The sequence below is a fragment of the Rhinopithecus bieti genome, unplaced genomic scaffold (genome assembly GCF_001698545.2).
Source record: "Rhinopithecus bieti isolate Rb0 unplaced genomic scaffold, ASM169854v2 scaffold_5, whole genome shotgun sequence".
Classification (NCBI taxonomy): Eukaryota; Metazoa; Chordata; class Mammalia; order Primates; family Cercopithecidae; genus Rhinopithecus; species Rhinopithecus bieti.
In genome coordinates, this window is record NW_016802964.1 from 33,577 (window position 1) to 57,282 (window position 23,706).

Genomic DNA, 23,706 nt, shown 5'->3' on the forward strand with positions numbered 1-23,706 from the left:
ACCAGGAAACACACCTGGTATATCCCAGGAGACTCCAAACGTATTTTTTTTTTTCCTTCTTGGACATTCAATCTTTAAATCAAGGTTTATCTATCCCATACTGCACACTTTAGGAAACTCCCAGTAATCTCCCAGTTCAAACGGATTACATATGCTTGCTGAGACAACAGCTATTCTACCATAAAAATTAAATTTAAATGATTCCAAATTCTTAAAAAAGCAAAATACAGAGAAAGTGCAAATAATCCTACTGTGATTTTGAAGACAATGAGACTGACATAGTCTCCATTTTCACACTAAGAAACAAAAGACACTAAACCAACAACAGCAGCAAATCCTCCAACAATCCAGAAATATTGTGATGAACCTAAGCAGCAAGACCTTTTAGAAGCAAAAGATTGTTCTTATATAATACTCACAGGTTCACTTTGCCCTCAGAAAGAGTGGTATGGGAAAAAATGCTGAAGTAAACAACAACAAAAAAACCAAACCCACAGATAACATTATAAACACTTAAATTTAAATTATAAAGCTTTAAGTTCACATTTTCCAAAGCAGTTTCCCAAACTGGAGCTTCCTTGGGGTAGTCAGAGAATCTACCCATTCATTCATTCCTTTATTCATTCAATAATTGCTCCTCGGAACCTCAAGTATTTAAAAATAAAACAAAATGTAGGATGTGGTTTGGGGCATGCCTTGTGCTATTAAACGCTTAGCTAGTTTACCTTCTTTTTGAGGCGAAGTCCTCATATATCAGTAATACATAACAACAATAGAAACAAAAATTGCAATCATTTATTGACCAACTACTATGTGCTAAAGCCTATGCAAAGTTCTTCATGGGAAGAGCCAAACCTCAGAAGGAGCTGGCTTCGATGAGGAGATGCCGAGGCCAGCATCCTCTCTTGGGTGCCTCTCTTTAAGATAAGGAGGGGCTCCCCCTGAAACCAGAGTCCTGCAGGCTTCTCTCTTTTCCCTAGACCACTACACGTTGCCCTCTAACCTGGAGACTGCTTAATGACCAGGAAGGGTTTTGAAGTGGGACACACTTAGTTTCAAATCCTATTTCTGCTTCCCACTAGCTGCAGGCTTTGGACATGTTACTCAGCCTCTCTGGGCCTCAGTTTCCTCAGCTGTAAAATGGGAATAGTCACTAGAGTCCACTTTACATTATTAATAGAATACCTAGTTCAGTGTCAGGCCTGTAGAAGGCACTCAGTGAGTCCTAGAGTTCTTCCCTTCTTCTTCCTCTCCTCTGTCATGGGATGGTTGCTTGGGAACGGTTCAAGTCACCTGGTACAAAAAGTCTGTTTTTGGATGACTCAATTTTTAGCTCTGAAACTGCCTGGGCCCTGCTCATCATGCCTCCAACCCTAAACAGCACAGAGTATTCAGGACTCCACATGATAAACTTCTCACACACGCATTGGTTGAATGGCAAACAGACCAATGTTACATAGTTCTCTATTAGGCGTCCTGGATATAACATTCTGAATGTTATATAATAATATAACATTATTATATTATAACATATAATATAACATTATATAACATTCTGAATGTTATATAATAATATATAATAATGAGACTTTGGGGTAACAAAGTATATAGCTCTCTTTGCCCATCGTGTAATAATAGAAGTTCTTGAATTGGTTTTGATGTGTTTTTACTGTCTATTCTGTGAGCTCTCACTTCCTCTTATGACTGTGACTTTTTGCAGTACCCTCTTCTGACATGTGGCTTATAGAGGCACAAGTGTGTAAAGGTAGGGTCTGCACTGACGTATAAGTAAAGTAAGAATGTAAAATGCAAGAAAACTCACAAGCCAGGGAGAATCCTATTTCATTTGTAAAACAGTATTCAAGCCTACGGTCTCACAGCTTTTCCTCAACACAGGAATGCCACATACAGCCGGGCAGGCTGTGCACTACACAACCAGTGGTGCCCAAATAACACCCGAAATGGTAGTATGAACAGTGTGAGGCCTGGCCTCCCAAAACCCCTTGTGCACACACAGAGATATTTAAAAAAAGAAATCTTAGTTTTGTCCTGTGAAGTCACAGGAAGTTCCTGGAATAATCATGAAAGGTCTTGCTTACAGTTGAAACATAGTCTTCTTTCTTCAGCTCTGATTTCTTAAGCTTATTTCTTTTTAGAGCCTCTGTCACCATTTCTGAATAAGACACTTCAAATGACAGCTCTTCAGCCTCTGGTGGAATGTTCTTTTCTAGATAATCATCATCTAAAGACAAAACAAAGAATATAGACTATGTAATATGCCATTTAATCAATCAATACTATTTGCTATAAAATAAATTCAAAATATTTACAAGTGAATCCACAAGCACGTTATAGTGTTTATATGCAAGGAAAAGCAGCAGACTCACCCCGAGGAATTCAGTTAAAGAACAATGTCACATCACAGACCTCCATATGGACATACTTTTATCATCACTGCCCAAACAAACTAATCTGATTTTTTTAAATTTTAGATTTGCACGTCTCATGAAAGTTGCTGAAGATTATTAAAAGAAAGTCCAAAATGGGGTATTTATATATATTCTTATGATATTAAAATTAAGCTCATCTAGACCCAATGTCACTGTTACGGGTAAGCATGAAGCTTAAAGCAGGGGAAGAAAGGGTGGAATCTGCTAGAATTCCTCTCTACTTTGACTCCTCTTGTTTCTCCCCTCACCTATGGAATATCTGCCTCCTAAGGTTTGTTCAAATTCCGTTTGTATTTCATGGCTAAATCTGTTTAGGTGGATTAATCGGAATTTGTTATTTAATATTGGTTATCTGATCTTGTACGACATACATTGAGAAAAGCTGACTGGGTGATAAGTAGTACCCCTTAAAATGTTTTCTCAAGCTAATTAGAAAATTAAGACAAAAGATTCATTGAGCAAAAACAAGTGAATCTATAAATCATTTGAGCAATCCTAATCTGATTTCAGCTTGTCATCTAGTTTTACTGCCTGGAAAAAGTGAATAATTATTTTATTATAAAAAGAACTCATTCTCTTTTGCCCTCTACTGTAGGCACTGACTAGGGGACTACCAAGTATAACAAAAGGAACAAAAGGCAGAATTAAAGAAAACTTAGTTAATTTTACATTAAAATTAGGTGGAGAAATTTGTAAGTCAACAGATATAAAAATTCTGAATAGTGATGCTAATTAAAAACACAATAATAAATGAGTGCAGCGAGAACTTAGAAAACAGCAAAGGGATGCCAGGCACAGTGACTCACGCCTATAATCCCAGCACTTCGGGAGGCCGAGGTGGGCAGATCGCCTGAGGTCAGGAATTTGAGAACAGCCTGGCCAACCTGGAGAAACCCTGTCTCTACTAAAATTACAAAAATTAGCCAGGCGTGGTGGTAGGCACCTGTAATTCCAGCTACTTGAGAGGCTGAGACAGGAGAATCACTTGAACTCAGGAGGCAGAGGCTGCAGTGGGCTGAGATCACACCACTGCACTCCAGCCCGAGTGACAAGAGCGAAACTCGTTTCAAAAAAATAAAATAATAAAATAAAATAAAATAAAGAAAATGGCAAAGGGAGAGCTATGATGTTCTCTTGTTATACAGGGGCTTGCATTCAAAATAGAGGAAGATAAACAAATAGAACTCTAACTACCTACGGATCTATGAAGAGACTCTTTGGAGAGCAGTGATTAAACAGGCCAGTGCTCCAAACCACAGGACCACTCCACGTAGACGGCTAGCTTTTAGTGGCATGATTTCAACTAAGTCACAGTATGGCAACAAATAGAATGATGTAGAATACGAATGTCTGGCAAGTCCCTTCTTTATTTTTATTTTTTCTTATCAGCCTTATTGAGATACACTTCACATGCCATTCAATTCACCTATTTAAAGTATACCTGCCAATAGTTTTTAGCATATTCAGAGTGGTACGACCATCACCATGATCAATTTTAGAACATTCTCATCACCTCAACATCTTTGATTTTTGAAGCCAATGCTGAAAGAAGTACAGGCTCCATTGTTTACAAAAAGAATGCACATATTTTGGGAAAAACTGAGAAATCACAAAAGTATGGCCAAAAGGGGCCTATTTCCTACAAGGAGGATCTGAGATTCCATAGGAGCCCGTCTAGGGAGCCTGCCTCTCAAGTGGAAGAGGTACAGATAAAAGCCTCCCCGGCAGCCTTGTCAGGGCAGGCTGCTCTGGTGCTGCCTATGCCTGAGCAGAAAGTAGAGATCCTCAGAAGTGGCCTACTTCCTGGCCTACCTGAAACGGTGGAGCAGACCACATCACTTGGGAAAGAGCCTTTAAAGCAAAGACACTACCCACATGAGGACTTTCTACAGGATGAGGTGGTCGTAAAGGGGGAAAACATTCTGCTTCCAATCTGGCTCAATTAATTTTGTCTTGTGTGACAGAATGGGGTTGTTTGGAGTTGGGTGGGAGCAGTGAGTGCTAGAAGTGACAGAATCACAACAGGGAGAAAAGCACACTTACACTTTGCTTTTAGAAATTCACTGCTAACTGTACTGAGTGCCAGAACAAAAGCGAGAAGACACAGCTGAAGTTCAATGGGAGGCATGCCACTCACCGCTGACTGCATTCTGAACTGGCTGTCCCGGCTCCGATGATCCATTGGAATGAAGTGGGAGATCTGGAATGGTCTCAAGTATAGCCTGCTAAGCAAACGAAGATGAATACATTTTACCATAAATACAGTCCACCCCACATTTCAGCCTGACTTATGTTCTGCAGTATACAACAGTTATTTTCACAAAAAAAGCCATTCTTGGTTTCATAAAGGGCCTGCATCTGATTTCCTGTTTCTGCACTCAGTTTGGATGTGTGAGCTTACACCGGTTTCACAAAAGGGAACAATGTAAGATCCATATAACTGTGCTTTCCTAGCTCTTAAAGATTTGCTGCTTATACCTTTGCTAAGATGTAGAAATTATGATGCCTGATGTCACATAATTTGATAATTATAATATCATTTGTTAATGAACCTTCATGCATTTTTATCTTACTTATATTAATTATATTATGTTAATATAACATTAACATATTAATTTCCTCCCAGCAAAATACAGAGTGATAGTAACTAACAAAATATTAGGTATCTTTTCTAATTCAATTTCCCCTCTTAATTAATTTCGTACTTTTTAAATTGAAATCCTGCCAGAGCACTGAACTCCCCTGCAGTATGATCACAAGTTGAGTAGCTATCCTTGTAAAGGCCTGTGAAGCAAGCTACTGCCTATGTCTGGATGGATATCAGCAAAAATTTACACACAAATCCTATCAAAACAATTTACATGTAAATCTTATAAATTTTAATATGGGAGTTATCTGTGAATATTCTGATAGTGAAATCTGCTACTCCATCAAGAATATTTTATATGCTATTCACACATAAAATGTTTTCCCCTAGAGCCTAATTTTTTTTTATTCTTGTATTTATTTAGCAATAACTGAACACCTGCTTCATGAAAGGTCTTTTATCAGGTACTACAAGTTACACAAAGAAGTCTTGAATTCTGAGCCTCATGATCTCCTTTTATTCCTATTTTATTTCAAAAAAGTTGATACAATTATAATTGTGTAAATGGCATATGAATAGATGATGCCCAATTACTATAATTGGTGGAAGAATGACAAACTGAAAAAAGGTCTAGGGTCATGCAGCTTCATTGTCTGGCAGATCTTTGGTGGCCCTACAAGCAACACTATGGAATAAAGATTACCCACACACTTAAATCCTTAAAGAGATGTGGACAACTTTTCTCTTTCCTTAAGTTTTCCAACAAAGAAATGCTTTGTCAGACTTTGAAATAACTTACCTATGGGCGAGAAGACTCTTTTGAAAATTGATAAGACTTTTTTACTTATTCAGGCCTTGAAACGGATGGTTTGGGATACTTAAACCTACTGAATGTCATTTTCGTAATTTTCTCTGACGGTTTAACTGGCCCCTAGCCAGTTAATTGTACTGAATGAGTGCCTGCTCTTTGTAATGTAAATCGTTGTGGGACTTTCTTGGGGGAAGCAGAAATTTGAGTCATAATCCCTGCTCTTGAGCTACTATGAGAACAGAGTAACATTTACGAAGCATTAGGAAAAGACAATCAAGCCACTGTTAAGAACTAATTTCTGTAATCCCAGCTGCAAATGTTATTGGAGAGCGACTGAGAGGGAAGAGGAGCTGCCCAGAAGGTTTGCACTGATGAGGTGGTTGGACTTGAGCTGGAACTCAAGGAATAATGAAAAGGACTTCCAAAGGCAGAGGAGACAGGCAGAAGCATGCAGGCCAGATGGAAATGGAAGCAGAAATTTCAGACATGGAAATATCTGAAGCATTTCAGCACCGGGGATCATGAAGAGACTGGGGTACCAGGAGTCGAGTCATGGTATTAGAAAAACACAAGAAAGAAATTAATCAGAAGAGTCAGTGCAAATCATGGAAGGTTTTGAAAGCCAGGTCAAGGAGTTGAGACTTAGAATCCTCAGGGTGAGAAACAAAACAGAGCAAGACACACAAATGTGCATCCTTGTGTTCCAGCAGGAGAATGATTCATGGTGGAGATGAAGGAACAGTGGCAGCCAGTAATCGGTACCTGAGTTGGGATGTAGATTGAGCAGGAAGGCTAGATGTTTGACATGCATTATTTTAAAACATCCGTTCCTCATGAAGGATCATATTACAACTAGCATTGTTTTTTTTATTTGTACTAGTGATTTTAATGTATTTTAAATATAAAGACCACCCCCATTTAAAGCAACCTTCCCAGCTTGTTCATAACTGAGCTCACTGTTTCCCTAACGTGCTCAACCACATATGTTTCTCGCCAGGGCTTTCACTGCTGAGGAATGTGACAGAATCACAATGGGTGCTTTCCCTCTGCTGAAAGTTGCTCTGCTGCCCTAGTTACACCAAGCTAGGACTGGAAAGTAGAGTATGAGGGGTTCTCATGTTTAATTTTAAATTGTAGGAGCCTGGTACCATTTGCTATAGTTTTCTCTTATAACTAGACTTTGACTAACGTTATCTGGTATGTCCTCCATATTCAATAAAGACCATACAAAACATTTTCAATGCTCTGTTCACTACTTAAAATTTCATTAACTCAAAATATGTTTCTGACTGGCGGTTTGGTTTTTGCTCATGGTTTGAGTCTCTGTGCTATATGACGCCCTGTACTAAAGTCACCTGTGCTTGATTCAGTAAAGACAGTAAGGCTCCTCATCTTCTTGTTCTGCAACCAAGATCAGAACAGACAAATCCACAACTCCAAACACTGTCAAATTCCCCAGAGACCAACTTAAGGAAGCCACATTCACTGACAAATATGCAATACATTTTAAACACTTGCAAAATCTATTCAACATGAATTTAAAGGTATTCCGATGATGTCTTGAATTAAAATATAATTCACATCTGAAATTATTACCTAAATACCAAGACCATGAGAACATTAAATACCAAATATCCATGAGAATAGCCAAAGTATTATGCAGAGATTCTTAACTTTAATGCAAATGACTAAAATTAAGTGAAATATCTTCATACTCTAAGAGATGAGAAAAAATTACCCAAGTAGAGCCAAGACAGAATGTAAAAAAATAAGGTTTAAATAAACTACTGCAATAGGAAAAAACAGGCACAATTAAATAAAGTTAGTTATTTCTTTTAAAATATTGCTGCTGGAAAGATTAGGCACACATAGGAATGGTGAGATAGGGGAAATTGCTGTACTTTTCTGCTCAATTTTGCTGTGAACCTAAACTGCTCTAAAAAATAAAGTTCTGCCTGGGTAATAAATATAGCAAGGCCTCATCTCTATTTAAAAAAAAAAAAAAAAAATGTAGCTGGGCATGGTGGTGCACACCTGTAATCCCAGTTACTGGGGAAGTGGAAGTAGGCGGACAGCTTGAACCCAGTTGTTCAAGGCTGCAGTGAGCCATGATCACGCCACTGCACTCCAGCCTGGGTAATACAGCAAGACTTTCTCTCAAAAACAAATAAATAACAATAAAATTTATTAATTTAAAATATATTGCTGATATGGGCAACTATTAATAGTCTGATTAAGACATAACACACACATTTTAGAAACAAAAATGAATAATATTTACCATCACAGATAATTTAAAAATTATAATGTAAATAAATATTTGTGTATGTGTGTGTATGTATGTGTGTGTATACACACACAATAAATTTATAACAACATACTTTGAAATTTGAAATAAATTGTAATCTTGCTAAAGCAAATATACATTACCAAAATTCATACAAATTGGGATAGAAAATAATCTAACCCTTAAATTACATCCATTAAAAAATTAAACAGGCCCAGCGTGGTGGCTCACACCTGTAATTCCAGCACTTTGGGAGGCCAAGGCAGGTGGATCACGAGGTCAGGAGTTTGAGACCAGCCTGGCTAATATGATGAAACTCAGTCTCTACTAAAAATACAAAAATTAACCATGCATGGTGGCGTGTGCCTGTAGTCCCAGCTACTTGGGAGGCCAAGGCAGGAGAACGGCTTGAATCCGGGAGGCAGAGGTTGCAGTGAGCCAAGATCGCACCACTGCACTCCAGACTGGGTGACAGAGCAAGACTCCGCCTCCAAAAGATAAAATAAAATAAAAATAAACAAGCCGGGCGCAGCAGCTCACGCCTGTAATCCCAGCACTTTGGGAGGCCGAGGCGGGTGGATCACCTGAGGTCAGGACCAGTCTGACAAACACGGTGAAACCCTGTCTCTACTAAAAATACAAAAAAATTAGCCGGTCGTGGTGGCAGGCACCTGTAATCCCAGCTACTCAGGAGGCTGAGGAAGTACAATCACTTGAAGCCGGGAGGCAGAGGTTGCAGTGTGCTGAGATTGCGCCATTGCACTCCAGCCTGGGTGACAAGAGCAAAACTCCATCAAAAAAAAAAAAAAATTAAACAAAGCTTTATGCCTACAATGATACCAGGCTTTGGAGGTTTCATAAAGAAATTAAATATATCAGAAATATATATAAATTATAAATATGTGTAGATTTATATATGTTTATATTATAGTTCAGTAAATGACTCTAAGGTACTGAAAAGAACCCAGAGTTTTCAACATATTTGTACAAAGATTAGAATAACCTTGTAAACAAATTTTAATAAATTGTATGTATAGACTAATCCCATTTACTAGAACGGAGGTTAAAATACTAAAATAGTAGTGAATCAAATTCTACAGGTGCGATGGCTCACGCCTGTAATCCCAGCACTTTGGGAGGCCGAGGCGGGCAGATCACGAGGTCAGGAGATCGAGACCATCCTGGCTAACATGGTGAAACCTCATCTCTACTAAAAATACAAAAAAAAATTAGCTGGGTGTGGTGGCAGGCGCCTGTAGTCACAGCTACTCAGGAAGCTGAGGCAGAAGAATGGCGTGAACCCAGGAGGCGGAGCTTGCAGAGAGCTGAGATTGTGCCACTGCACTCCAGCCTGGGTGACAGAGCGAGACTCTGTCAAAAAAAAAAGAATAACATAACACAATAAATTGGGTTCATCTAAGAAATGAAATATAATTATAGTTCAATATAAGAAAAACCTATCAATGTAATTTCCTAAATTAATTGATTAAAGAAGGAAAACAATACATTCACCTTAACAGATATTGGAAAATCATTTGATATAATTCAAACTCCATTCCTGATTAAAACAATTATAAGGCTCAGAACCCTAGAATAAATACTCTCCTTAATGATGAAACATTAGAAGAATTCATAAGAAAAATCCAGAACTTATCAAATGATCCTCATAATTATTAATCAACGTTACAAGTGATGGTGGTCAGTCCTCTAAGGGAAAAAAATGAGATAAGTAATTATTTTACATATTGAGTCAATAAAATTTTCAGTATATACAGATGATTTCTGAGAAAATCATAAAATTAAATGAAAATTTTAGCAGTAGAAAAGCTTCAGGAAGGAAGCTAAAGGAGACACTGTTATAAGAAACAAAAAGCCTACTTTCCTTATATATCTGCAAAACAAGCTAGAAAATATTAAAAATTTTACGATTTAAATACCAATGCAAACTAGCATGTGTGAAAATGCGTGTAAGACTTAAAGGAATAAATTATGAAACCTCACTGAAGGATAGAAGGCATAAATAAATGGAAAAACACAATTATTATTCCTCAATGGGAAGACTCAATGTTTTGAGATGTGAATTCTCTCTCCAACAATAATCTCTAAATTCAATGAAATTCTTAATAAAGTCGTAAGAAGATTTTTTACGGGGTAGTCCTAGCCTTTTTCTATGTTCATCTGGAAGAAAAAATTTCTAAGAAGGGCCAAAGGAAATTTTAATGCAGACTTCGATGAGGGGGAACCTACTCTAACAGGTTTCAAAAACAAACCATAGAGACAGACATCTGCAAACCTGGCAGTTTTACTTCTCATAAAGTTGGCATTTCAAACGTGCAGAAAAGATGAAAGACTAGGGGAAAGATACGGGTTAGGTCATGGCTATCTTATGGAAAAGATAATTTAGGTTCCCTTCTTCATACCATTTTACAACGTAAATTCCAGTAGGGCAAGTTGCTGAGGCCCCCTGAAGTCTTGGGGATGACAGTAAATTGGACCCAGGAATTGAGCCTGGCAGAAGTTTACTTTTACAGGTGTCACAGACAGGACCCCTGAAGCCCTGGCCCCTGCTTCATTTGATGACTGGGTATCCCTCCTTCTGGAAGACTCGGAAACCAAACTGGGGTCCCTGTGGTTCCTTATAACCAAGAAGCACAGGACCCTACATGTAGTTACCAAAGCATTAACTTGGCATCTGTGAGCCACTCCAGCAAATAACCATTTTGTTTAACTTTTCTAAAAGATACTCTGAGTAACAAATAATCAATCCAAGGTAAGTTGAAGGCCAGTGCCAGTGAGGTATTTTTTAGACCCAATACTGCTGAAACTTTAATTTATGTCATTACTGGCATTCAATCTACCTTCAGAAAAAAACAAAATGAAAATAAAAACAAAATCTGGGTGATTAACTTACTCTGGACAGCTCTATAACTGCCACAAAAGACCATTTTCTTTCTCTTATACCCTCAAACTGGCAAGAAGCGTATTTGTAGACAATATGTGCTCAATAAGAATTTGCTGAGTGAATGACTGAATAAACCAATGATGCGAAGAAGTTCGCAGCTAAGAATAAAGAAATAGAAAAATATGGCCAGCAGTCTTATCAGAAATAAAACTGTGGTCATGGAGCTGCCATGGAAGCGCCTAGAAAGGAAGGCATGCCTACCATCCTCTTCTCTGGCAACTCAATCACACAATCGTCCTCCTTCAAGTTCTGGTGGTGCGTGCGTGGAACCACACGCAGTCCTGTGCCGCTGCTTGTACGAAATGCTGGAGGTGTTAAAGCCAACTACAGAGGCCGACAAGAGGTCCGACCATGTCAGGAGCTCCCATGTTAACTAGAAAGTGTTGGAGAACCACCGCAGGCTGTAAGCTAGACTTGTACTTTAGGTCAATGACTTGAGGCTCTGGGAAGGATGGATTTGAAGAGAACAAAGCTCAAGTCTGGAGATCACTCAGGAGGCTGCTTCAGCAGTACAGAAGATAACGATGAGTTTCTGTACTAAGAGGCTGTATAAGACAGGAGGGGAGCAGAAAGATTTTACAACCATTTACATGATGAAATTCACAGGTCTCAGAGATGGGCATGAAGAGGGGAGGAGGAGGGCAGAGTGGAGGCTGCCACGTAGGGGTGACTGTTGGGCACATGGGTGCCACAAGTTGCGATGAAAGATAAAGGATCCTGGGCAAGTCCTCAGAGCACGAGTCCCCAGTCACAAGGGAACAGCACAACTGAGTAAGATCTACCACAGGTCACTCCTTATTCCAAGTTACCAGACTTTGTGAATGACTGACTTTGTTTTCACTAATAAGTGGGGTGAATTTGAGATGATGTCTAAAACAGAGACACTCTTCTCACTTGCATCCCAACGCCTGGTCTTGAATAGGAAAGTAAGAGCTGATTTACAGTCAGTGGGTCAGACACTGTGAGTATCCCTCAGCCTATTTATGCCGTAACGTACAGAGTTATTAGTAAGTTAGAGATAAAAGTCACTCACATTATTTTATTCCTCTTACATGATCACTGGGCAACAAAACAAAACCATAAACAAAAATCTAAAAACACAACAACAAAGCAAATCTATATGGGGCTAACAGCATTATCTCCCTAAACAACAGGGATTTCCTAGGAATGTGTCATGCATGTAAATGTCGTCAGCTCCTTGTTTCTCGAAATGGACAGGGGTTGAGAAACAACTGTCCCAGCAGAACCTTTGAACGTGCCACCTCCATCTGAGTGGCTATTGTGCTAACTGCTGCCTTCCATCAACCTGCCACTGGAAAACCACTGCCTCATCTAATGGGGTCTCTGTTTTCTGTGGAGGGTCTACAATATTCTCCCTGCAGAGCACCTGCTCAGAGACACTGACTGGGAATTCACAGTGGGGGTAACGGGAGGGGGAATGACAAACATTTTTGACAAAACAAAAGTACAAGTTCTGCTATTTAAGACCAAGTGAATGAATTCATCTGAAGGCAAAGAGTTTGCATGAGTGAGTCGTGAGAATCAAGGCTGGAAATGTAGGCATAGTGGAGAGTCTTCAATATCAACATGAAGGTTTTGAATTTATCCTGTGGGTAAAAGGAACTTCTGGGTTAAGACAGCAGTTAAGCCACATCATCAAACCTCTGGGATTTTTCTACGTGAACTCAGCCAAGAAGACCAAAGTTAACAAATTTCTCCAAATTTATATATATATATATAATATCCTTTGAATTCTCGCTGCAGTGATATATTAATTCATGGAGTCCTCTTTCATTTTGAGCCTCTTTCTTCCTAATTTTTACAAAGTTAGTAGTTCTACCAGCAGCTGTGGTTTCCTTGCAATCTTAGTTCAAGTATTTTTTAATGCTTTAAAGAATTGCTTCTTCTTACCTTCCTACATTAGTTGCTTTGACTTGCAACTGTACCTTGACATGTAACTGTGCTGACATGGATGACTTACCACAGAGTCACTCCTGGGAACTGCAAAACTCCCTTCTTTATCCTGGGATGCATCAGACAGGGTAGTACTGTTGAGAGAAGCATCATCTGGCTAAATGGAGAAATAAAAGTACCATTCTTATTCAGGCAAATACTTTCTAATGTGTTTGTGTGTTCTGTTCTGTGTTCATACTGAGATATGTGTGGCAATATGTGCAATTATGACTGCCTGTGTGTAGACAATTGCATCCAACTGCTAGTGCAGCATTACTATGAGCCACCTAGGTGCCTAGCCCTCTAAGGACACTGGCCTCTGTGGCAGACACTGAGGCCAAGATATTTGCCTTAACAATATCTTAGTTTTGTTCCAGGGAATTGGGGTAAATCAAAAAACCTGATTTCTAGGCTCATTTGCAGTTAAGAGGGGTCACGTGGCCAACAAGGTGTAAGTAAAACTTTACCAAGTGTATTTACTAAGAAAAAAAACAGGTTCAGCTGATACATGCTCATGACAGGACCACAGATGACAGCCTGGAGCTGCCAAGCATCTTGTACAGATGAGGACAACGGGCACAGGGACAGAAAAGCGAGCCTGGCTGTGTCCATGCAGCTGGCCTATTAGACACGGCCCACCCATCTGAAGGGTCTCCACGTGAAGCAAAGCAACTCCAACTTTTTGATTACACGCATCCAAACACAAACTTAACCACACCAATCTCATCATCTTTTTTTAGCAGATTCTATGACTGTTTTTTGTAGTGAATAGAATTTAGTAGCCATAGTACCAAGGTTTTTTTTTTTTAAACAAAGCTGGAACTAAGAGATTTTTGTTGTAGTGTAGTATGGTGCCAGTGAAATTAAGATGTGAATATTATTTTCTTCAGCAATGAAACTTACTGCAAAACTTAATGTATTTGATTAAATGCCATTCTTCATTTTGCTTGACTGTATTTTCTCAATTTTCTAGAGACATTACACATTACTTTACAAAATGAACAAAGATCCTTTTTTTCTTTTTTAAAGAAACAAATAAGAAACAAGAACTAGTACAAGAAATTTAAGTCGGCTGGGCATGGTGGCTCGTGCCTGTAATCACAGCACTTTGGGAGGTTGAGGCGGGAGGATCACCTGAGGTCAGGAGTTTGAGACCAGTCTGGCCAACATGGTGAAACCCCATCTCTACTGAAAACACAAAAACGAGCTGGGCGTGGTGGTGCGTGCCTGTTGGGAAGCTGAGGCAGGAGAATTGCTTGAACCTGGGAGGCAGAGGTTGCAGTGAGCCAAGATCGTGCCATTGTGCTCCAGAATGGGTGACAAGAGCAAAACTCTGTCTCAAAAAAAAAAAAAAAGAAATTTAAGTCAACATGGTGAAACTGACAATCTACCTCCCCTGCCACCCAAATAACTACAAATGGCAGAAAAACATATATTTTTTAAAAGAAAAGGTTTTGAATAGCACTGGAAACCAGCCAAGAATTCCACAGCAGGCCAAATGAGAAATTTGTAGGTGTAAAGCAAACGGGATGGGTTTGGTAAGATAAAAATCTCTTCCTAAAAGCATTAAGATAAAATGTCTAGGAAGGGAAGAGAAAAACAAATAACGTAGAATGAACAAAGAGTAAGAAAAGGCCGCAGACAAATAATTAAGACATGTTTAGAAAAATAGGAGCCAGGCCGACCTCCCTTGCCATAAATATGTAGACAGCAACTAAATATAACCCAAGGAAAAAACACCAAAAAAATGCGATCTAAATTAAATGAAACTGTTGCCTTGGGGATGGATGAATTCCTAGCTTGTATAGAAGTCTAAGGGAGAAGGAACTCAGGATGCCACAACAAAAGACATGGAGGGGAGAGCAAGAAATGAAATCAGCTTTTATTTCCCTCATTAGTTTGGTTTTGCATCTGGGGAGCCTGCGTACTAACCAACCTATCCCCTTTACACACGTTAAAGTTAAGCATCCCCCCACTCACACAAACACACAATCAACAATTTTGGCCTTTCTGGAAAATCGATCTACTCAACTGCAAAGGAAACATACAACAATTTCCTATACAAATCAATCAGAAAATCAATAAAGTCCAGCTCTATGCCTCTGCAGAAAACTTTAGAGGCCCAGCGAGCTGTAATTTCTTCTACCTGCAATGTGCCGACAGCTTCCGCCTTGAGAACACCTTTCACACACTGTGTCCTTAGGTGAAGGCGTAGGGTGAATCCTATCACCTCCCTGCTGTAAAAGATTCTGATAGACAGGGTTGGGGGAGAGGCTGGGGAGGAGGATAAGATGAAACACCTCGGATTGATAGTCATGGTTAGAAGCTCTCCCTCCACTGGAGGCACAACCTAAAACCTGAAAACACTCGCTGCCACCCAGCGGGAGGCGTGCAGGTCCCTGACCACATGGTACTGACTTCACTGTGCGCATCACAGATTGCCACACATTCCAAAAGCTAATGCGTTCTCCACATGTGATGTTTACATTTCCAAAATAACTGGAAAAAACTAAACGTTTATATCTATATTGATACAGGAAAAATATTTATACAGGAGTCTGTTATTTTTTCTGTGTGAACCCATGAAGACCTAGCTTTCACTGACAACATCCTCCGCACAGGATGTGCAATAGAAAATGACTTTCTGTTGTTGTTTCTGCCTGTAGATCTTTCATAATGATAGAATTTAGTTATTTTAGATTTACCTATTAAATTATTTTTTACTAAGTTTAACAGCTATGGGTGATGGGGAGATGCAGCTGTGTGTGCTGACAATCTGCATTATGTAGCATCTTTGCCGAAGGGAAACGAGAATTTATGTCTTTTATTCTACATTTGTACTCATAAATGTTCTGGGCAGCATTATTTGTAGTAACTCCAAATTGTAAACAATCCAAATGTCCATCATCAGGTGAACATCAATAGTGGTATATTTATACAATGGAATATTATTTAGTAACGGACTAAATTCCTAAAACATGCAACAAATGAATGAATATCAAAATTATTATAAAGAAGCCAGACATAAAAGAACATATTATAATTAGACTTATATGAAATGAGAAACCAAGCTAAGGTGTTAGAAATCACAGCTGGGCTTGCTTCTCCAGGACGGGGGGCCTGCTGACTGACAGGGCCCAGGAGAAATTTCTGGGTAATGGAGCTGTTCTATATTTTGATTAACTGTAATTACATGGGTGATAGCATTTGTGAAAATTAACTGAAGCTAGGTGTGGTGGTGCACACCTGTAGTCCCAGCTACTTGAGAGGCTGAGGAGGGAGGATCATTGGAGCCTAGGAGTTTGAGGCTGCAGTGAGCTATGATTGTGCCAGTGCTCTCCAGGCTGGACAACAGAGTGAGACCCTGTCTCTAAAAAACAAAAAACAAAAACACAACCGAAATTATTGAATTATACATCTAAAATGTATGCACTTATAGTTTGTAAGTTATACTTCCATTTAAGAAAACATAAAAATTATTTGATTTCCTAAAAATAATGTAATTCTTACCTTCTGAGAAACTTAAAAGGGCCATTGCTGCTTTGAATTGAGATTATAGTGCTATAATAATGGGTATATTAGAGATTAAAAATTGCTTTGGGAAATAATTTGTTTGCCAAACATTACAAAAAGAGTGAGACAAGCTAAACAGAGATACAATAATGACCAAGAAAAAATTTTCAAATCTGGAGCATAAAGAAAGAAAACTAGAAAACAGAGCAAACAGAGTAATATGAGCTAATTTCACAGAATCCTTAGGGTGTTGCTTTTCTAGCCGGAAGCCTCTGTAACGGGTGCTGCCTTTGTCCGAGTTTTGTTCGGGCCCACTGGGTTCATTCCGTCCACTTGGCCCAGCAGGCTGCACTTGGCTTGTGCTACTGGCCCAGATCCCACGCCTGCCAAGGGCAAGCTAGGTGCAGAGTGGCAAAGGGTGTGTGAGCAAGCGCAGGGTCCAGCCACAGCACAGAGCCAGTCACGTCGGCTGCCGTGGGGCAGGCAGCTCCAGGTGCCAGTACAGGCACTGGCTCTGTACAAGGCTATGGCTGGACCAGGCGTACCACAGGTGGCTTCCACTGTGGGCACTAGGGAATGCGGTGATACCTAGAAGCTTGGAGATCCCTGGAACTGCAGAGCCCCAGAGGGTGTCACAGCCCAGGCTCAGAGAGCCCCTAGGTCTGGGCTCCCCAAAGGGCCACAGCTCTTCTCTCCTTCTAGTTACCCACAATGTGGTAAGTGGGAAGCGTGTTTCAGCCCTGTTTGTGTTATAGCTCTTTCAGTCTCACCATTTGGCGGGTCCCAAGTTCTAGTCCCAGGTCCAGGAAAAATGAGGTACACGGACAATGGGAGGGTGAGCAAGATAGAGAGGAGCTTCATTGAGAGACAGAACAGCTCTCAGGAGACCACCAGTGAGTAGCTCCTTTCTGCAGACAGGTCATCCTGAAGAGACCTGAAACAGGTAGCCCTTGTAGCCCCTGATGTCTGTGTGACTGGCTGAGTCCAGAGGTTTTTATAGGCTCAGAAGGGAGGAAGTGCATGCTGATTGGTCCATGGGTGGCCATGGGCGGGACTGGAAAAAGCACCATCCAATTGGTTGAATGGTCATCAATGAAGTCCTCAGTCAGGTCAGCAGACTTCACCCAGAACTGGCAGCCCATCCTCCTGGCTTCAGGCTGTTCCTGGCTTGAAGGTGGGGTTTCACCAGGTACCTTCCCCTTTCTGCCCAGCAACCTGTCTGCCTCCCACCATCAACATGCCATCCACAGTGCCCAGGCTGTTCCTGCTGAGGGGTACCTGCAGGCCTGTGCTGAGCTGCCCTCAGCACCCACCTCGGCCTCCCTCCCATGCTGGTTGGTGCCCAAAGTTCAGAGGAGGGCCAAGGCGGCAGGCGGCTGGAGTGTAAGCACTGACCTGAGCATGTGCACACCCTGTGGGGTTGCGAGGGCACCCGGGCTGGGCCACAACTTTGCTCCACACTGGAGTAGGCACCAGGAGCATGGAGAGCCACGGAACATGAGCAGGCACTTCCAAGCCTGTGGGAAGAGGGGTTTCCCAGGCCACCAAAAGTACAGAGATGCCCAGGTCCAGAGCTGCAGGTGGCCACTGCAGCTGTGCCTGGGAGCACTGGGCTCCCACCCTGCCAACTCAGTAAGGGGCAGGGCTCCCGCCTGCTTCTGGCTCCTGCTGGCTCTACAGAAGGCACAAACCTGGCTGCACCTCCCTTGCTGTAGCTGGTGTCTTCGCAGAGGCAGCTCCAGAGGGGCCTGCCTTCAATAAAATTTAGGAGCTATTCAAATTCAATTGAAGCAAAGCATCCAATATGTGCTCTTGAAAGGTGGGAGTGGGGAGAAAAATAATTTAAGACATAATAGAAGAAAATATCCAGCAACTGAAGAAAGAAAGTTACTCTTAGACAGAAAAGACCCACTATGTGCTGACCAGGATGAAAAAGATAAAAAGATCTTTGTGAAAGTTCAGAATTCCAGCAATAAGTTCAAAATAAATTCAAAATTATAAAATTTAAAAAGTCGCAGAGAGAACAAACACAAAAACCTAGAGAAGTTTATTTATAAAGGAATGAGGTCCAGGCAACTAAAATAAGAATAGAAAAAACTTACGGTCACACTAAGGGTGTAACAGTTTGTCAAAAAAAAAAGAGAGAGAAATTATACTGAACAAGTTTTCCTGTTAAAAATGCACAGTCAGTTGTCACATGTTCCTAATATAACCCCTCCCTGAGACCAATCTGGTTCAACTTTCATGTAACTAAGTGGTGAATTATTTTTTAGTTACCATTGTGAACCCAAAATATCTGAGACAGGTCTCAGTCAATTTAGAAAGTTTATTTTGCCAAGGTTAAGGAAGTGCCCATGACACCATCTCAGGGTATTCTGACAACATATGCCCACTGTGGTCACAGTACAGCTTGTTTTTATACATTTCAGGGACATATAATACATCAATCAGCACATGTAGGATTTACATTGGTTTGATGTGGAAAGGTGGAACAACTTGAAGCAGGGGCTTCCAGGTCATGGGTAGATTTAAAAACTTTCTGAATGGGCTGGGCACAGTGGCTCATGCCTGTAATCCCAGGACTTTGGGAGGCCGAGGAGGGTGGATCACTTGAGGTTAGGAGTTTGAGCCCAGCCTGACCAACACGGTGAAACCCTGTCTCTACTAAAAATACAAAAAAATTAGCTAGGTGTGGTGGTGCATGCCTGTAATCCCAGCTACTTGGGAGGCTGAGGCAGGAGAATTGCTTGAACCTGGGAGGCAGAGGTTGCAGTTAGCCGAGATCATGCCATTGCACTCCAGCCTGGACAACAAGAGTGAAACTCTGTCTCAAAAAAAAAAAGAAAACTGATTGGCAATTGGTTATTAGTAGAAAGGAATGTCTGAGTTATGATAGGGGTTGTGGAGACCTAGGTTCTATCATGCAGATGAAGCCTCCAAGTAGCAGGCTTTAGAGAGAATAGATAGTAAATGTTTATCAGACTTAAGGTTTGTGTTGATGTTAATGCTAGAGGGTATAATGAGGCATGTTCAACCCCTCTTCCATTGTGGCCTGAATGAGATTTTCAGATAACTCTGGAATACCCTTGGCAAAGAGAAGGGGTCCATTCAGATAGTTGGAGGCCACAGAATTTTATTTTTGGTTTACATCATGGACCCCCAGGTTGAAGGTCACGCAACATGAGCATAACCAGATGAACCAAGCATGCAACCATGGATGGAACCTAAGTGCTCAGAATGAGGAATGGGAACTGAAGTAAGCAGACACGATATGGTAGGATGTAGCATCCAATCAGATTGAGCCCTGGAATCACCCCATGGCAGGATTCAGTCAGAGCAGGCCTCCTGGCATCACCTTATTGCAAGATCCAATCAGATCACACCTCATTACCCTCTGACTATAAAACTTGCTCCAAACCCCAGCTCAGTGAGACAGATTTGAGCATTTCCTCCTATCTCCTTGCCATTTGAGTTGAAAAAAACCTTTCTTGCTGCAAAACTTGGTGCTTCAGTGTTCTTTCCATTTTGCATGGGGAAACTGACCCAGTTTGGTTTGGTGACACTAACAGGTATCAACAAGGTATCAGAGCCTCCTAAGCATCCTGTAAGTATAAGGATTAAGTCCACATGCTAAGGCAGTAACACGAAAGGAAAAAGTTGTTAGTCCGTGCTAAGGCTACTACTACATTGTTTTGCAGTTGTACAAGCCTTGGTTAATTCTCCATTAATTTCTTAGTTTTGTGATTAAAAAAAACCCTTCTACTTGCTTAAAATTAAGTTCCTTAGATTTTCTTTTATATGAAGCAAACAGATATAACTGATATTTTTAACAAATGGTCTGATTGTATTTTACAGTAAATTATGAATCAATAGCAAGTACAGCTATTTGGTTATCATTTAAGACACTGGAAATAAACTAAAAGGATTATTTTACATTTTCAATAAACTAATACCTTGACAGATTATTTCATTTATGTTGACTGTACATAAGGAAGGTGTCTTCTTTTATCCATATAGGAATTGATTTGTAAGGTAGGTTTCTGGCTACTGTCGATTGGATTGTAAACATTTTGTAAGTGCTTGGGTTTAGTAGCATGTGTGATTAGAGTCAAGGGTCATTCATATGTAACACAGGAATAGATTGTTTATTGTAAGTAGTTTACTGAAAAATAAATATGTTGTCTATTAATGAGATTTATAAGATATTCAATGGACTTTTAAAAACAGGATTATTGAGATATGTTATATATGCAATTAACTGTACATAAAGTATATATAACATACAATCTGATGAGTTTTGATGGCTATATAGACCTATGAAACCATCACCACAGTCAAGATAATGAACAAAACAAGCACCCCCCAAAATGGACTCATGCCTCCTTTGAATCTCTAGTTCTCTCCCCTCCTCACCCTCCCTCCTGTCCCCAGGAGCCAATCAATGATCATCTTTCCCCCACTATAAGTTAGTTTACATTTTCTATTATTTTGTGTGAATCAAATATTTTTGGGTCTGGCTTCTTTCACACAGTATAATTAGTTTGAGATCCATCTGTGTTGTGCATATCAATAGTTTGTTGCTTTTCATTGCTGAGTAATATTCCATTTTGTGGACATACCACAATTTTTTTATCCATTTACCTGCAAATGGCCATCTGGATATTTTCAGTTTGGGGCTGTTACAAATAAAACTGCTATGAACATTGTGGATAAGTGTTTGTGTGTATATATATCACTTATGAGTTAAACGGTTGGGTCTTATAGTAGGTATATCCTTAATATTTTAAGATGCTGCTAAGTGGATAAAACATTTTACATTCCTGACAACATATGAAAGTTCTGGCTGGGCGCGGTGGCTCACGCCTGTAATCCCAGCACTTTGGGAGGCCGAGGCAGGCGGATCACGAGGTCAGGAGATCGAGACCATCCTGGCTCACACGGTGAAACCCCGTCTCTACTAAAAATACAAGAAAATTAGCCTGGCGTGGTGGTGGGCACCTGTAGTCCCAGCTACTTGGGAGGCTAAGGCAGGAGAACGGCGTGAACCCGGGGTGCGGAGCTTGCAGTGAGCCGAGATCGTGCCACTGCACTCCAGCCTGGGAGACAGAACGAGATTCCGTCTCAAAAAAAAAAAAAAAAAAAGTTCTAATTGCTCTGAATCTTTGGCACTGCTCGGTATTGTCAGTCTTTTTAAGTTTAGCCATTCCATAGGGTATCTAGAAATATCTTATTGTGGCTTTCTTCACATTCCCATAATCATTAATAACACTAAGCACCTTTTCACGAGCTTACCTACTCAACTTGAGCTCATTTACCACTGAGTATTTTCCTTAAAAATTACCTAAGGTAGATAAGTATGTTGAAATCTGTGGTTGCCCAACCATCTTAATTATATTGCACTTTTTTCAAGTTTTGCTCAACCGTCTTGAAGAAATGGCTTATTTCATGCCTACCACCATCGCCCCCAACTGTAACTTACCATGGAACCACTTGCCTTGATAACTCTTGGTAGCTCTCTTTCTTCCTTGGTGCCATCCAACTGATTAGTGTGGTTGTCACAGGTATCACGAGGCTAACAGAAGAAATCAAAACCACGTTTATCTAGGCATATCTTTCCAAATATGATTGCGTATTCACATATGCATTACTCTAGAGTTTTTATATATAGGTACAGCTGCCTGGAGATATATACAATTAATGACTACCTGGGCATTGATAACAGCACTTACCCATTCATTCATAATTATATTGATCCTCATAAATGCCATGTACTGTAACAGAATTGGTCTCAGAAGCAGACTCTGCTAGCTTCCTGCCAAAACCCACTTTCTTTTCTTTCCTAACTTATGAATATCATGATTTTGCTCCAAGATGCTATGTTCTAACTAAAAAGACTGAGTGTGATCATCTGATGGTTATATCCAGTAAGATATGAATGTAATTCTACTTGGTGGAGTGTCCAGGAAAGCTAATGTTTTCTTGTGAAAGTGGATGAAGTCAGCTTCTTTCAGAAGCATTGACATGGTGCCTGTGATGTCCAGACACCCTGTAAGTATTAACAATTGGCCCATACACTAAGGGGGGCAGAATGGAAAGAAGAAAAAACTGATAGATCCATGCCAGGGCAGCCATATCAGCCTTGGCCTTCCTCCTTAAGCTTCTTGTTTTGTAAGAAAACCTCTCATTGTCTAAGTCTGATCTAACTGACAAAACAATGCCATTTCAAAGTGAGACTTTATGACTGTATTTTGCAATGGTTTGTAAACCAATATCAAGAGAAAACCCAACATCATGAAAAAGAAGTACAGTGATAAAACATTCTACGAAAAGCAGATAATTGAGGAAAGAGAAGAACATTTATAATTTTTTTTTAGAGAGATTTGAGAGGCAGTTGCAACAAGAAGTCAGGAACTAAGTATAACAATAAAGGGGAAATCAGTGCAAAAAGAGGCATTCTTGTGAATTAACAGTATGATTGTTGAATTATAAATGCAACAGGGGGCAAGTTATAATTACTCATGGCAAACATTAAAATTAAGTCTCTACAAGAATAATGCAGACGAAATCTACTAGCAGACAAACAGAAAAAAGATATGGAAAACAACTGACAATTTAAGATATGTGAGTTTAATCCAAACAGTGAAAGGAAGAACAGAAAAAGTGGAGAGAAAGAAATAATTACAGAAATAATGGGAAGATAATGTTCAGAATTCAAAGGAAAGGAGGTTATCAGAAACAAAAGCTGAGTGCTGATGATGAGAAAAGAAAGATTTCATATCCTAATGATATTCAGTTCTCCAACAATAAAAATACACCTACAAGGTTTCCAGAAATATAAAAATGAAAGCAGGATATAAATAAAGAAATAAGTTTTAGGGAGGCATCAGACTTCTCAACAATAACACAGTATGAAAAAGCAGATGGGCCAATGGCTATACATTACTGTAGGAAACCGATTTAGGGCCTAGCATCTTGATACTCACTAATTTAGGATTCAAGGTTTTTGGATTATAAAAATTTAGTATCCAGAGACATTTCTTGCCAGATTTGCTCAAAGAGTAAAAGGCACAATCTGCTAAGAAGATGTAACATTCTGTAATATATGTGATTATGTAAGTTGGTATTTTTACTGTTCTACGTAGT

The 23,706-nt window shown here is 40.0% G+C and overlaps 1 protein-coding gene across 7 annotated transcripts in view; it reads right to left on the bottom strand.

Moving 5' to 3' along the window:
• Positions 1 to 23,706, bottom strand: part of ARHGAP28 (Rho GTPase activating protein 28) — a 176,165-nt gene that overhangs the window by 26,318 nt on the left and 126,141 nt on the right. For 4 of the 7 annotated variants that reach the window (XM_017864685.1, XM_017866820.1, XM_017866948.1 and 1 more), the window contains 4 exons: positions 22,043 to 22,135; positions 13,079 to 13,168; positions 4,588 to 4,675; positions 2,100 to 2,242 (listed from right to left, as the gene is read on the bottom strand). In XM_017864685.1, coding sequence (XP_017720174.1) covers positions 2,100 to 2,242; positions 4,588 to 4,675; positions 13,079 to 13,168; positions 22,043 to 22,135 — 414 coding nt within the window. The remainder of the gene's footprint in view (positions 1 to 2,099; positions 2,243 to 4,587; positions 4,676 to 13,078; positions 13,169 to 22,042; positions 22,136 to 23,706) is intronic. The other 3 variants (XM_017865423.1, XM_017866541.1, XM_017866030.1) reach the window with 3 other exon arrangements.